The 16,153-nt window shown below is 42.4% G+C and overlaps 1 protein-coding gene across 1 annotated transcript in view; it reads left to right on the top strand.

Annotated features, from left to right (window-relative positions):
* LOC149022409 (serine/threonine-protein kinase STY13-like) overlaps window positions 1–3,561 on the top strand; it is a 31,331-nt gene extending 27,770 nt beyond the window's left edge. The window contains exon 6 of the mRNA XM_089150526.1: window positions 1,679–3,561. Within this exon, the coding sequence (XP_089006652.1) occupies window positions 1,679–1,975 (297 nt within the window). The 3' untranslated portion in view covers window positions 1,976–3,561. The remainder of the gene's footprint in view (window positions 1–1,678) is intronic.
* Window positions 3,562–16,153: the final 12,592 nt, after the last annotated feature.

Here is a 16,153-nt window from a genome sequence, read left to right as displayed (position 1 = left end):
TGTAATAAACCAGATTTTTTCAAGTGATTGTTGGTAAATAAAGAAAAGAATGACAACTATGTAAATATTGCAAAACTAAAAAGGGAATAGCATGAATGTAATTAGGAGAAATCTCAAAAGGAAACACAAGACAAAGGGTAAACTTGGAAGGGGAAAAATTTTAATGGCAACATGTAAATAACGTGAAAGGTATGTGTAATAATTAGAGATGGGATTCCCATATATTAAATACCAATTAGGTTAAAGGTAAAAAGGAAGGAAGAGCAAGTCAAATCAGGTAACTTTAGGTAATGTGACAGCTCACACTTCTTGAAAGATGCATCCAACAAAATAGAAACTAGAGAACTAGGAGAAACCCATCGTCTCCAAACCTCTAGACTCAAAGCAACAAAGAGAAGAGTTCTCATCTCTGGTGTGAAAACTGGAGGCGAAAGCCTTGGGAAACTTCAGAAAGAAGATTTTGTGAAACCAGAACTTGCGAAACAAACCTGTATCTTTAACCTGCACTTGCAAGCAGCAAGGGAAAAATAGAAAAGAGAAGTAAAGAATTAGACTGCAATGAAGGTACCAACTGACAATATCAGATGTCAAGTGAAGTAACAACAAAAAGCAACAGTAGAGAAAGAATCAGTGTTGATTCAAAAATATCAACATCAGATTCTTGAACTGCCTGATTCTTTGCCAAGGCGAAAGCCTCATCAACAAAAGAACAAGTACTAATTCAGTAATTCTAGCCATGGCTCAAGAATCAGATAAAAAAACAGAGTGTGGTGAAGCAATCAAAACCTGATAATGTGTTATATAGTTGATAGAGCCAAAATGAACGAGAGGAAAAGTGGGCCAATTCATATTTTCTGACCCTTAAAAACTAAGAAATTTTGTAAGACACCTCTGTGGGCAAGTTCATTACAAACTCAACCTGAAAATACTTTAATCCATCATAATCCTTCTAGGCTTGATAAAACAAAGGTCTAGTCTGTTTGAATAATTAAGAACCTAGACAGCAACAGATAGGAATTTTTTCTTCAAATTAGAAGCTTTGAACGGCTCTCACAACAGCAACCGAAAAATAGCAACCCAGGAATCAGATTAATGCTCTGATACCATCTTAGAAAATAGAACCTTATAACCTGCCTAAGAACCAGAGGGAAGAGAGAACAAGAAGTGCGGTAGCAGGAAATGTTTAAGTAACAAAAGTCATAATTGCCCCTTAATCTGGCAGCAGACTATGCAATAAACCAACACTAAAAACAACATATTACCTAATGCGACACTAGGACAATTATACCCCTAGTGTTGCCACTATTTCTTAACATGTTGTAGCTTGGAAATTATTGCAAATTAGCCCAAAAACAGAAGGATCTTTTATGACTGTAAGCATGGGAGCCATTTTCATTTTGAAACTTGTAGGTGACTGCGCATGCACTGGAAACTTGCAGTCACTGTTCTGCACCTTGCCTCCAGAAGGGGTTCCAGTTTAGATGAACTATTTTTTTTCCTTTTTATTTCTTTTTAGGCATAGGGAGGGGGGAAAAAGGAAAAAAGAGTTGGGGGGTGGGGATTGGAGGATTGTGATAGGTGAGCAATTGGGAGCTGAGTTCTCTTGTAGTAGTTAGTGTGGTTGCATCATCCTTTCATATCTAACAAGTTGACTATGTTCTGTCATTTGGAAGAGCAGCAAGTGAGGCCAACTTTACCTGATGACTTACCTCCAGATCTTGCTTTCATCATACAATCATGTTGGGTGGAGGACCCCAATGTTCGACCCAGCTTCAGCCAGATTGTTCGCATGCTAAACGCATTTGTTTTCTCACTTACACCTCCCAAGCCAGAACCAGAAAAGCCCAACGTTGCAGCACCTAGTCACAATGGTGCAATCATGGAGTCCTCTGGACGGGCAAGAGGGAAATTTTCGTTCCTACGCCAACTTTTTGCAAGAACTAGGAACATGTATTGCAGGGGTGAATTTCCGTAAATTTGTTTATTTTGACCAACAGAAGCCCCTCCATGGCTGGTGGTGTGTATATTCTTCGGTTGACTGGTGATTGACCTACCCAAAACATTTGTTGGCAGGAAATGCTGCTAGTATTAGTAGAGCCACAAACAGAAGTGGAATGTAGAAAAAATAAAAGAGTATTGTGGTAAAAATTGTTAATCCCTTCTGTCTTCCCTCATCAGATTATATGCTTATAGTGACTGATTGTTCATGTATTCAATTGACTGATCCCAAGATACGTGTTGGAAAGCAACTTACTTTCTCTTGCTTTGTGTATGTATACTTATGTACTAATGTTGACTTTGAAAGGTTTCGAAGGGGGGAGTATTTGCAGTAGGTAAAAACGTTGATTTATCTAAACCAAGTCTAATAACAGAAGAAGGTGCTTTGGTGTCACGTGTCCAGGTTAAATCCGTTCTGGAAATGAGGAAATTTGTCAACCACTTCCAGTGGCATCTCATCTGAATGCCAGATGATCTAGTGATGGGTCATTGGGTCTGGGGTTGGGGGAGAGCTCCATTGTAGAACACATCAATTACTCTGCCCCCTGAAAAGAGAAAATGCTAATGAAAGATGCCTGATAGGAGAGAAAGAGGTTGATGCTTGTGTAATGGTTCTGATATTTCATCTCACCATTTTTTCCCACTGCTCACATCCTCCCGATACAAAATGAAAATGAAATTTATGGTTGATGAACTGATTTCTTTCCAGGTGGAAATCCCACAGAAGCATGTAGTAGTGAGTAATGATCCTCTTTACCTATTTAAGACAAATGAGAAGAAAATAGAGGAGTTGTTGTAATCAGACTAATGACCATTAATGAGAAGAAATTTGCAAAGTTATTTTCCACTTATATAGGCAACACATGGAGAACCAATGATTTAATTCATGTAAAATCTCCATGGATTTCTTTGGGGTTGGATGGTCTGAAGAGATTGTTGGGGAACGTCGTTTATTATTATTGTTTTTTTTTTCCTGGGCAAAATGGATTTCATTCCAAAATTAGTATGGGGCTCAACTGCTCAAAGCCTATTTCCTCAAAAAGAGTGTTTTTACTCTTGAATAGGACACATCAACAATTTTAGATGCCCAGGCGTGCTAGAATCTCGGTTGACTCGAGGTTTTTGGATCAGCTGTGACGGGTTCTCTCCTACCTTGGCGAATCAGGGACTTCAAAAATTATTTTAGAGAAGACTACAAAACTCGTGGAGTTTCTTATTGGCAGACATGAACCATCCTTAACATTCACTAAGACTCAGAACTAAAGACTAAAACTATGAACGGGCAAAAGGTAAGTCTGCGATTGCAGAGTAAGTTTAATGTTGAGTATTTTGAATTGTGTGTCCTGTTCGATACAATGGGGAGGGTACTTATATATGGAAAAACAACACAACTATTCTAATAAGACTGCCAACAACTGTCTGTGTGTGTTTGTTTCCAAAAAAATTACTAACTTTAGCTCGGTTCAATAATGAACCTAATCAAATAAATGCCATGAATAGGAACCGGTCAGAGTTGGCCCAGACTAAGTTGCATCGTGAAAGCTGACCAAAGAGGGATGGTGAAGCAACAATCATAGGCAGTTGTATGACAGTTTCTTGCTAGATTCCTGGATTCTTATCCTTGTAGGTAGTGGCAAACAATTTTCTTCAAGTAGTTACATTGTATTCATATATTGGAGGGCAAGGAAAATTCCTTGTTAGTTGGTGATGTGATCGTGTAATGGAACTACATTTACATCATGAACTCTCGCTCTACTATTTTTTGGGGTTGAAACTTCTCTTCCTTGGCCTCTAATCATACAAGTGCCATGATCAGGGTTTTCTTCCTGTTGTGTCTCAGATCTGATCAAGGTTCCGACTTAGCCGGGCTGACTCTCGATTGCCTTTCCGGATACGAGGATGATGAAACATGCAAGAAAGGCTAGATGCGGGCTGGCTAAGGTGCCGGGCAGCCACCTCCGTTGGCTAAGTCAGTCGGTGATCATATTAAGATCCCGTGCAAGTGCTACACAGGAATTCACTAAGAAAGTGTTTGTGCCTTACCGAAGGGGTGAGTCTTCGTTACATAGTATGCATGTTACCTTTTTGGGGACCGACAGGATCTCCTGGCGGAAGCCCCGCCTAATCGTCTCTGGGGTTGACCTTCCATTTACGACGATGTTGCCTTATTGACCTAGTGTGGATGGTGCCTTCCATATGTGATGCACGATCGGTGCATGTCCCGACCCAATAGTTGGCCCAACACTCGGGTTGGGTTGTGGTACAATCTGGTACATTCTACCCGTATCACTAGCCCCCTAGCCCGTGCGATGGTTGACATCATCAGACGGGGTAGAGAGTGTTAGGACCCGGGTTGCTGTGGTGTGTTTTCCCATTACTCCCAACTAGAATTGTCAGATTCGACTATTGAGTTTCCCTAGGCGTTAGCCCCAGTTTGGTGTCGCCACGTCACTTGTCAGGGTGGTTGGTCATAATGACATCTTCGGGGAAGCTCAAACGTCTAACAACTTGGACCGTCGATCTCGTTGCTTTTTAGCCATTCGATTGAGGTTATCTCCCCCTCTTTTGGAGGTATAAATACCCCCTTCCATTGTCGTTTGTGATCACATCACTTTCATCGCTCTTGACTAGGTTCCTGATCGGTCTTCATCTTTCAGTTCTCTTGTTTGTCTTCTTGATCAGTAAGTTTGCTCCCGATCATGCTTCTGAGGGATGGTTTTAGATTTACACCTAATGTCCTTGTGCCTAAGGATCTAGAGAAAAAAGGTCCCACCCGAGGGGGCTATGCCAGCGAGGGTGACAACGACCAGACGGGAGCTGTTAACCTCGCAGGAGGTCGTCTGAAGGACTTGCACAAGCAATCTCAGAGGATGCATCTGGTCGTTCCTCTAGTGAAAGCCCCGTTGATGACGATCCGAGGGTTTTTGAGGAGGTCCTTGGGTTGGCATGTTCCGTTGCTGCGTTGGGTGAACAGGCGGGTCCATCCTCTGTCCCGAATGTAGAGGATCTTAACGTTGTTTCTCGGGGTGATTCTGGTTCTGAGGATGGGTCCGCCACTCTTTCTATTTCTACCCATATGTTCCTTTTCATGCTGATCCGACGGGTGTTTCTTCCCGTGCGAGGTCTGTATCTTCTTCTCAGGCTGGTCCTTCCCGGTCTAGGGTTTCCATTCCCTGTCCTCCTTTCCAGTGCCCGATTGGGTTTCGTGGTCCCGTCCCTCGTAAGCTTGATGAAAGAAGTTAGATGCCCGTTCTTTGGCTCGGTCTCAAGTCGAGCAATGGACGCCTTGGCACGTGGATTTCGTGCTGGCAACCTCAGGTCCTGAGTTTTACCCGTGTTCTCTTACTTTGTCCGATCTTAGCAAATTTCTTACGTACTTTCATTTTCCTGATGGGTATGAAGTTTGTCTCCCTGGTGAAGATGATTGGGTGAATAGCACCCGAGGGGCTTTGACCCGTTGTATTACGATGCCTTCATCGGGGGTTACGTCTTCCCTTACATTCTCTTTTTGTCAATGTCTGATCATTTTGCTAACCAATCAAAAATAAAATCCTATACTAATCTAGCTAGCAGAAAGTATGGGGTCGAACTACTGGGAACTAAAAGGCTAAGTTACTAAGATTGAATTCAACAGAACCTAAATTAAAGTAAATCTAAATCGTTTTTATTCTACTTAAGAAAAACACAAAGAAATAAAATTGTTAATCAATGCAAAAACTATGAATACATGAAGATCTTTGGGATTTCGAATCCCCAATGCTTTTCACTAACTGATATAATTCTATGCTTCAAAGCATATGATGGTTTTTCCTAGATATGCCCTATCTTTGCAAGACTATCGTCCTCTGCCGAAGCTTGGCACACTTAGTTTGCTTAGCTATAGAACATCTTTAGCTAGACTCAAACACAATCAACTAGAAGATATAGAACATTCAAATTAATGAAACAAGCATTGGTTCATCTACATCCCAAAAAAAAGGAACTAGCTTCTCATTATCACAAAGTTCATAAAACAAATAAAGATGAAATTTAGAGAGAGAGAAAGAGATTTGGTCTTCTTCTTGAGCAATGAGAGAGATGAGATCCAAGATCCGTGTTCGCCGTCCACTCCTCTTCTTTGTGGCTGGCTACTCTTTTATGTCTCCCGCATACAATTAATTCGTCCCTTTTACCCATCAATTTGACCTTTATTCGTTCGGATTATGAGAAAACTCAAAGCCAATAAGTTTTAGATTTTGTCATTATCTTTCCATAGCATCTTGAATCACTACAATCCGAGTTCATATGAGAGAGATATGTCCAAAATACTCAAGGTGAGTCTGTTTACCCGACTTTCAGATCTTATTACCAATTTTGTTCCTTGGACCTCCACTTGTTTCCAATTTGGCTCAGATTAGTGCTCTCCTTGCATTAATTAAGTTGGATCTCAGCATTCATGATTTATTGGGTAGCAAGATTGCATCCATTGATTGTATTAATTAAAATCCTCTAATATATTTGCCAACTTTACTCCACATTATCTATAATAACCTTATTCCTGAAAAAGACACAAAATGACTCAATTAGCTCTCTTTTAATTAATTAAGTATGAAAAATTAAATGAAATAAATAATGATAAATGCATGCTTATCAAATACCCCCACACTTAAGTGTTTGCTAATCCTCACTTTCGTAGGAATCACGGTTGCACTTAGCATGTGCAACAAGCCTTTAAACCCCTAGGTTATCCTAGTGGACGAGTTGTCTCGTGAGTGTTTGCAGAGAATATACACACAAAATTCTTAAGTGCTTTTCTAATCATTTTGGCAATAGTAAGTGTAAAAAGATAGATTCCAAGACAAAGACACTCCATTAAAGATTGAAGGGAATATAGGCACCTCACACTTCAGCTCTTTACACCCTCTCTTGAGTTTAGCTCTAGGAAAACAATTCAATCGAGAAGTCTCCTCTTATCTTTAGCCCACTAGTTCACCCTAAAATAAGACTAATCTAGGTACCAAGCAATACCAAGAACTCAGGATCTAAGCAATATTGACCTTCTTAGACATTTCACATTTATAAGCACATTAATTCACTTATTTCTTGAATGCACACAATTCTAATTCGTGCAATGTCTTGCCTCTTAAGCTTTCTAGATGGCCTATGTAACGAGTGTTGGGTCAGCTGCACTCAAACTAGATGGCCTTAAGGGACTAGGTGTAGAACACCCCTCAAACTTACTGTTGGAAAATGCCATGTCAGCATTTGCCACATCAGCCTCCATTGATTTTGATGATCACAAACATGAATTATTAATGGCTATATTGAGTTATGTTGTTTTAGTTCAAGATGAGAACAAGTGGACCAACTCCAAGTGAAAGCCATATGCTTATGCTCAAGTCAAGCCCAAGTCAAGATCATAACAAGATGGACATGAAGTCTAAGTCAAGATGACCATGCCAAGAAGGACATGAAGATGATCATGCCAAGAAGGACATGAAGATGATCATGAAGAATGGAGTACAAGAAGAAAGTACGTATCGCTAACCAATCAAAAATAAAATCCTATACTAATCTAGCTAGCAAGAAGTACGGGGTCGAACTACGGGGAACTAAAATGCTAAGTTACTAAGATTGAATTCAACAGAACCTAAATTAAAGTAAATCTAAATCGTTTTTATTCTACTTTAGAAAAACGCAAAGAAATAAAATTGTTAATCAATGCAAAAACTATGAATACGTCAAGATCTTTGGGATTTCGAATCCCCAATGCTTTTCACTAATTGATATAATTCTACGCTTCAAAGCATATGATGGTCTTTCCTAGATATGCCCTATCTCTGCAAGACTATCGTCCTTCGCTGAAGCTTGGCACGCTTAGTTATAGAACATCTTTGGCTAAACTCAAACACAATCAACTAGAAGATATATAACCTTCAAATTAATGAAATAAGCATTGGTTCATCTACATCCCAAAGAAAAGGAACTAGCTACTCATTATCAAAAAATTCATAAAACAAATAAAGATGAAATTTAGAGAGAAAGAGAGAGATGTAGTCTTCTTCTTGAGCAATGAGAGAGATGAGAGCCAAGATCCGTGTTCGCCGTCCTTTCCTCTTCTCTATGGCTGACTACTCTTTTTTGTCTCCCACATACAATGAATTCGTCCTCTTTACCCATCAATTCGACCTTTAGTTTTCCGGATTTTGGGAAAACTCAAACTAAAATATTGTATATATTGTCGTTATCTTTCCATAGCATCATTAATCACTACAATCCGAGTTCATACAATAGAGATATGCCCAAAATACTCAAGGTGGGTTTGTTTACCAGATTTTTAGATCTTATTACCAATTTTGTTCCTTGGTCCTCCACCTATCTCCAATTTGGCTCAGATTAGTGCTCTCCTTGAATTAATTAAGTTGGATCTCGACATTCATGATTTCTTGGGTAGCAAGATTGAATCTAGTGATTTTATTTTAATTAAAATCCTCTAATATATTTGTCAACTTTACTCCACATTATCTGTAATAACCAAAATCACCTTATTCTTGAAAAAGACACAAAATTACTCAATTGGCTCTCTTTTAATTAACTTGGTATGGGAAATTAAATCAAATAAATAATGATAAATGCATGCTTATCAATGTCTTAAGTCACTTTTCTCTCAGTTGATTAGTGCTCTCCTTGCATTAATTAAGTTGGATCTCAGCATTCATGATTTCTTGGGTAGAAAAACCAGTGATTTTATTTTAATTAAAATCCTCTAATATATTTGCTAACTTTACTCCACATTATCTGTAATAACCAAAATCACCTTATTCTTGAAAAAGACACAAAATTACTCAATTAGCTCTCTTTTAATTAACTAGGTATGAGAAATTAAATCAAATAAATAATGATAAATGCATGCTTATCAATGTCTTAAATCACTTTTCTCTCAGTGTCACATCCACCCAGCCGGTACCCTACCTGGCATACTGATGCGTCCAAAATTTTCTCAGCCCTTGGATCTCCACGTGATGTCCTGCAAAACGAAAGCGTCAGATGTGGCCCGACCGCTGGGGTCGGGAGTCCACCTCCGAAGGCTAAGTCAGTTGATGAACTTAATCACAAACGGCTCTGCTAGAAACACAGAGCTAATGAATGAAGAAACGGGAAAGGTATTTTTTTTTTGCCGGGGCGCCGATAGTTTAGGTCTATCAGTATGTATCTGAACCTGAGTCTCAGATAGTATTCTCCTTGATCGATTGATCCGTCCCTCACCTTTTATGGTAGTGAGGTTTATATAGAGTGTACCTTCAAATCTCCTTCGTTGGATGCACTCGAGCCTTCTTCGGGTAGTCGTTGGATCTCATTAGTAAGATCCGTTGAGCGATAGACTTCTACTAGTTTGGGCTAGTAGAGGACTCCTGAGATAACCGTTAGGTTATGCGATAGTTATCCCTTTGATGATGATTATCCGCAGCCGTCAGTTTGAGTCTGCTGTCATCAGGGTGATTACCCTAATCCATAAGTAAGATTAGGGCACGCTTGCGACGAGTAATCTTTCTTCTTCAGCAAGCCATCTTCTGGATCCGGTTCGCTCGGGAGCGATTCGGTTTTCTCCGTCTCGACCGGGGTCGGGGTCGGACCAGGTATGAACCCGGTCTGATCATAAACTCTCCATATCACGAGCCCCCCAGACCAAGCGTTCGGTCGATCCCGAGGGCTTGGTTTTTAACTGGGTTCGTCGTCAGGTGATGATCTCTGCGTGCTTCATTAAATGTCATATCACATTTAATGCGGTGGTCACTTTTCCTCGAGCGTTGTGAGTGTAAGGCCACATGTCTTTGTTGCAGTTGATCTGTCGTGGCTCACGTCATCCAAGCGACGGTTTCCGAACGCCTATTTCGGATTCGTGAGTTCAAACTTTCAAAACGTCTTTGAATCTTGATCGTCAATTTTGAATCAATCTCGATCGTTCAGATTCCCGAACACTCGTGCGGGAGTTTTAAAAGCGGTTCGTTGTCTTCGTAGGTTTCATTCTTCTGTCTGGAATTTGAACCTTTGTCGTGCCTTCGCGCCTTCCTGCTCTCAAGCTTCCGTCTCCTTGAATCGGTAAGTTTCTTGGTCTTTTCTTTTTGTAGTTTCTTGAAACAAGTAATGGCGGACGATAGGGCTTCTTTAGTACCCCATGTTGGTGATAGCGATGATGCTTTTGCTTCTCCTACTCCCGAACAGTCGGATAGTGATAACAAAACCCTAACCGTCCTCTGGCAGGAGTTCGCTGAAGTTTCTCAAAAGGTTTTGAAAGAAAAACCGAAACTTCTCCTGTCCTTGTCGAGTCTGGATCTTCCAAGATCGTTGATTCCTCTAGGCAACCTCAAACCTCCGGGTCCAATGGTGGGCACGGCTCTGTTCCCTCCATTTATAATGGAGAAACTCTTCTTTCCGCTGTCCAAGATTTTGACCTTCCTTCCTCATATCAGGTTAGGGCTCCCCACCCTGATGAGAGGGTTGATTCATCCCTTCCGGGTGAATTTTCTCTGTACATAGATACACTTGGAAAGCGGGGTTCGCTTTCCCTTTTTTAATCCTTTATTTTCCATGATTTTGAATCAACTGGAACATTTGTCCCGGAATGCTCCTCCCCAATAGCTGGCGTCTCATCGTCGGCTTCTTGGGCTTGTGTTTTGAGCTTGGCATCACGCCATCTCTTTCTCTTTTTGTACATTTTCATGTTCTTTCTATCTCCCATCCTCCCGGATGGGTCTTTCTTTCCAAACGCAATAGGGCTGAACTTGATTGGAGGGGCAGCATCCTTGCCAAAGGAACTTGCCCTTCTAACCACAAAAGATGGCGCGAACGATATTTTTTTACGTCGAGCGCCTCCATCGGATCTTAACTTCCCGACCACCTGGAGGAGGTTTACTTCTTCGTCCGAAAGTAACCGGGGCCTTCCCTTATCCAAAGAAGACGAGGCGGCCATCGGGAAGATCAAATCCATTCCGTGGTATCAAGAGATACATGGATATGAAATGGAGTATAACTCCATCCTTGATCTTGGGGCTTGGCTCATTGTGAGCTTCTAACCATCATCCTTTGATTTGGTGAGTGATATGTCTTGAATTCTGATTCTTGTCCTTCTTCTTTGCGGTGCCTCCCCGAGCAGAACCACAGCTGCTGCGGGTGAAGGCCGCTAGAGCCGTTGTGACAGCCGAGCAACGATCGCCCGGGGTCTTGGCTGTAGATCAAGAGGCTTCTCTTCCCTCTCCCGACCCCTCTTACGGGGGTATCGGGAATATCGGGCTGCGGCTGATGCTTCGGGTAAAGGGAAGAAACCAATGGTGGAGAGGGCCACCGTCTCCTCCTCCGTCCGAACCAAGAGGAGGCATGACACAATTGATGCTCCCTCCAACAAAAAATCCAAAGCTTCGACGGATGGTGAGGAAGTCTTCCTCCCCCGGTGGACCACTGAAGATGACCGACGGGGTCACTCGGGATCTGAGAAAGGCTGCAGAGTGGAGCTCTCTCGGTCTTGCTCCTTCGATCGCCGGGAGTTTGAAGCCCTGGATGACACCTCCCTTGTGAGTCAATCTACAAGGTAACGGTCTTCTTGCTTATTTATGTTTTCATAATTTCTTATGACTTCTTCGATGTCTTCCATCTTCCCGGGAATCTTTGTGTTGAGTTTTTTATCAACACATGGAAGCATTGAGCCGTGTTGGTCGCACCGGCTCCTTGCTGCAAACTTGTGAAGAGAAATTGGCCAAGGCCAATTCTGAAATAGACCAGTGACTTGCGGCTCTTGTGGAGCTGCGAGAAAAAGCATGAGGAAGAAGTGACCTCCCTCAAGGAAGCCCTTGAAGCTTCAAGAATTCGTGTCTCTGCTGCCGAGCGCGAGGCCGGGAAGCAAAAGGCAGCTGCCACGTTGTTTGGTGACAACCTTGAAATTAAGAGTAGGGATCTCGAAGAACATCCGAAGTTGGCAATCCCTAGCAAGCTTTGAGCATATAAAGCCAAACCTTCGGAAGGAGTGCATCCGGAAATACACTGAACAGCGTACCTTTCTCCGAATTGCTAGGTTTCTACAACATTCGGGCTTATCGCATGGGGGCGAACGACGTTTGGGAGCGGATCCTTGGAACGATCCACGACTTCGACCTTGCTCCTTTTCGTGAGGTATGCCACCCGGAGGTCTTCGGGAAAGTTGGTATGGATCTCCCAGGACTGGCCCCGGGGAGTAGATGATCCTTTTCCAGCTGACCCTCAATATGAGGCATATCTAGATGACGAGCCGGCACTTCCAGAGGAGAAATCACAAGCCGAGTCTCAAGTTGTTGCTGTAGAGGATTCAGCCGATGACATTCTTGAGGAAGGCTCTTCTCGGGATCTGAGAAAAGTCATCCCGACCAGGGTCCCTCGGGCAACAATGAAGAAAAGGCTTAGGGTGTTGTTCCTTTGTAAAGATGTACCCTCATTTTAATGAATAGACATTTCTTTATTCATGTTGGCCTCAAAATTTCCCCATCTCTTGCCGAAGTATTGCCTTGAATATCAAAGTATTAATGATAAAACTTATCACTTAACTCTTCATTCCTCGCCGAATAATGATCTTGTAGAAATATTGTGAAGATGCGTTTCGGGAAGATGCGTTAATCTTCCCCACTTCTTCATTTATTGCAAAGTCCGCACGTTTCCCTTCTGCGAAGTTCAAACGTTTTCCTGCTTTTGTGTACCATTCACTGTTTCCAATGAATCGGAAATACCTCCATTATTTTAATGGCAGTGCGACGATTGGAGGTTTCTCTGCATCAGGTGCTCGCTTCCACATGTTTCCATGTGGCATCCCTTCGACCGTTGATCTTGCTTTTTGCGGATTTCGAAGCGTCGTTTCGATCTGGGTCGTCGGTTGTCCTTAGCCTTCAACCGTCGTCTTATACCTGAGGCTATTTAAAGCCTTCGTGGGTACTCTCCATCTATCCTGACTTCTGCAAGATAGATTTGCTAAAGTGCCAAAGCAACCTTTCGTCCTTCGGCCTGCCTCCGTATTCCTCGTACTTCGGCAACGACTCTATCCATTTACGAACAAGTGAGTTTTTTGATTTCTCATCTCTTTCCCCTCTTCTCCCCAAAGTAAACTGCACAGTAGTTATACTTGGGGTTTAGTTTGTTGGTGCATCGGATGCTTTAGAAAACTAGGGTTTCCCCATTGTTCTTTGTCGTTTATTTACTGTCGATACGGCTGTTTTTTTTTTTTTTTTATAGTGGCTCCCAAGATCAACCCAGACTTTATCAGAGCAAAATCTCGCAAGAATAGCGTTCCGTCGGTGGTGATTGGGGCCAGTGCGGTGGTTTCAGGTGGGTGAATCCTCCAAGCGTAAGGCGGCTAGCGGCGGTGAATCTTCAAGTCGATTCCTGCAGCTTACGTTGATGCCGTCCCTGCGCCTTCTTTGCCCGAAGTGACCGCTTGTCTTTCCCGGGAAGATCTTGATCACTCCGTTGCCGATGGTCTTGGCGGCAATCCTGCTGGTGAGCTTGTGTTGGTGAGCTTGTCGGTGCACCCCCCCGAAGGAGACTCTTCGGGCATACGAGGCAACTATGTTGGCGTCGATGAAGGTGTGGCCCCAGTCGTGCTGCTCCTATTTCTAACTCTAGTGCTTGTTTGGCATCCTCCTCCTCTCCTTCGAGTTGGAGGATTTTGCCACCGAGGAAGCGCCGTCGGGTGACAAGTGATGCAGCTCATCCTTCTCTTGATGTAGCTCATCCTTCTCATCCTTCGCTTGAATTAGTGTCAAACGAGTTTGACAAAGCGTTGGAATGGTGTCTTGCTGCTCGAATGACTTACGAGAGCGCGAGTTCTTTCCAAACTTCCGGATGAAGTCTTTACGAAGTCACTTTGGTGATGTAAGTCTTTCTTCATTATCCTCGATTTTGAAAAATTACTTTTCTGCTCCTCGCTAACTCGAAAGTTGTTTGCGGGAGTCTTCTTTGGTAACTTCCACAACCAAGTGGAAGCGGTTACTAGACTCGGTGGGTTGAGCAATGAAGTTTCTAGGCTTCGGGGAATCTACTGAAGCTAAAGATGTTGAGATTGCTCGCCTTCGGAATCTAGCTTGGGAGGTGGCGGGAGAAAAGAATTCGATGATTGGTCGTCTTCGGTCAGATTTGGATGATGCCGGGGAGAAGATCCGGCGGCTGGAACGGACGGTTGGAAAGTCGGGAGCTAAAGGATCCGAAACATTACCCGAAAGGCAAGCTGTCGTTCCTTTGCCCGAATCCCTTCCAACTGATGTTCGCGAGCTGCGTCTTCAAGTATTTACACGGTAAGCCTTTTGTTGATATGCTTGAATGCTTATAACTTGCGGGCGTACCGGGATGGTGAGAACGAAGTATGGGAATCAATATTAAGGAAAGATCCTCATTTTGATACGACTCCCTACAATCTTGTTTGCCATCTGAAGTATTTACCAACACGGGTATTCCTCCTCCCAGCTGGACCAAGGATAAGATTGATCCTCCACCTTCCGATCCGGATATTATGCAATATCTGGAAGATTCTCTGTTTATTCTCCGCTGGAAGAAGTCAATTATGACGAGCTTGTGCCGAATGCGAGTTTGGTCGAGGACCATTCTTCTCTGGACAAGTTGGGCAAAGAGTATGAAATTGCGAGAGGATTTTATGAATATTGAAATATTTTTGTAATCCTCATTTCTTCTTTTCCTCACCAATGGTTGACTCATATGTTTGTTCTAGCAAAGTCGCGTCGATCTTGTATAACTTGTTAACAGTCACCTGTAATGACTTTCTTCTTTGATCAGAGATTATATCCAGCTCTTGTAATTGTTTTGATACTGGCCTCTTTGGATCTTCTGAAGAAATAAGAAATTACTGTATCTTGAACTTTGCTAGCCACTTGAATCGCCGTTGCATTAGGTCTTAGTTATGCGAAACAATGCCTACACTTAAGGATTTCCGGAGAAATACAATAAGTGTGAGAAGGAACTCACTCGGGTTTTAAACCGATGCCTTATACTTAAGGATTTCCGGAGAAATACAATAAGTCTGAGAAGGAACTCACTCGGGTTTTAAACCGATGCCTTATACTTAAGGATTTCCGGAGAAATACAATAAGTGGGGGCTCACTCGGGTTTTAAACCGATGCCTTATACTTAAGGATAATTCAAAAATTCAATAAGTCTCGAAGGAACTCACTCGGGTATTAAACCGACGCCTTGCAAAAGGAACTCACTCGGATTTTCATCCGATGCCCCGACTTAAGAAAGTTCGAAAGATTTTCCATAAGTGTTGAAGTGTTGAAGGACCCACACGAATTTTCATCCGATGCCTTATAGTTGGATCTTGTTCTTGAATGTGTTCTTGAATGTGGTGTATGATGCCCCCCAATCAAAAGATAGTTTGTTGAAAACCAAAAATTGCATTGATTGAGTTGAAAATGATTACATCACGAACAAAATTGAAATCATCTTCAAGGATAAAACTTTTTGAGATGCCTAGCATTCCACGAACGATCCAATTCTTTATGGGAATCAATGTTCTTCAGCTTGTAAGCTCTGAACCGACCGGTTTCACAACCATATAAGGTCCTTCCCGGGAAGGGTCCAACTTTCTTTGGTGACGCGGGTCGGAAGCTAGGGTGTTTCTCAACACCAAATCTCCGGCTAAGTACCGACGATTCTTCACTCGAGTATTATAATGAGACGCTATCCTTCTTTGATAATGTTGAGTTCGTGCTATTGCCTTTGCCCGAACTTCGTCCAACAAATCAAGACTATCAAGCGAGTCCTTGTTCATTTGCTTTTTCCTCGAACTCACGATCCCGTAACGTCCCCGCCATTATCTCCACCGGTGCCAATGCTTCGGATCCATATGCCAACCTGAATGGAGTTTCTCCTGTAGGTGTTCGAACCGTAGTTCTATAAGCCCACAGTACATTATATAGTTCTTCGACCCAAGAAGCTTTGTCAGCTTCGAGTCTTCTCTTTATTCCTTCCATTGCTTTGGGGGTATGCCACTGAGGACATACGATGCTCGATCATATATGTTCCACAGAATTGCTCAAATTGTGGACGGTCGAGCCCGAGTACCATGGTCGGTGACAATTATTTTTGGAATCCCAAAGCGATATATGATTGATTCAAGCACAAATTTCTCCACTTTTTCTCGTGGTAA

Source organism: Hakea prostrata, chromosome 3 (assembly GCF_041222555.1).
Source record: "Hakea prostrata isolate BN-2017 chromosome 3, UWA_Hpros_2, whole genome shotgun sequence".
NCBI classification, from domain to species: domain Eukaryota; kingdom Viridiplantae; phylum Streptophyta; class Magnoliopsida; order Proteales; family Proteaceae; genus Hakea; species Hakea prostrata.
The sequence above is the reverse complement of the archived record's forward strand: the minus strand, read 5'-3'. Positions and strand labels throughout refer to the sequence as shown.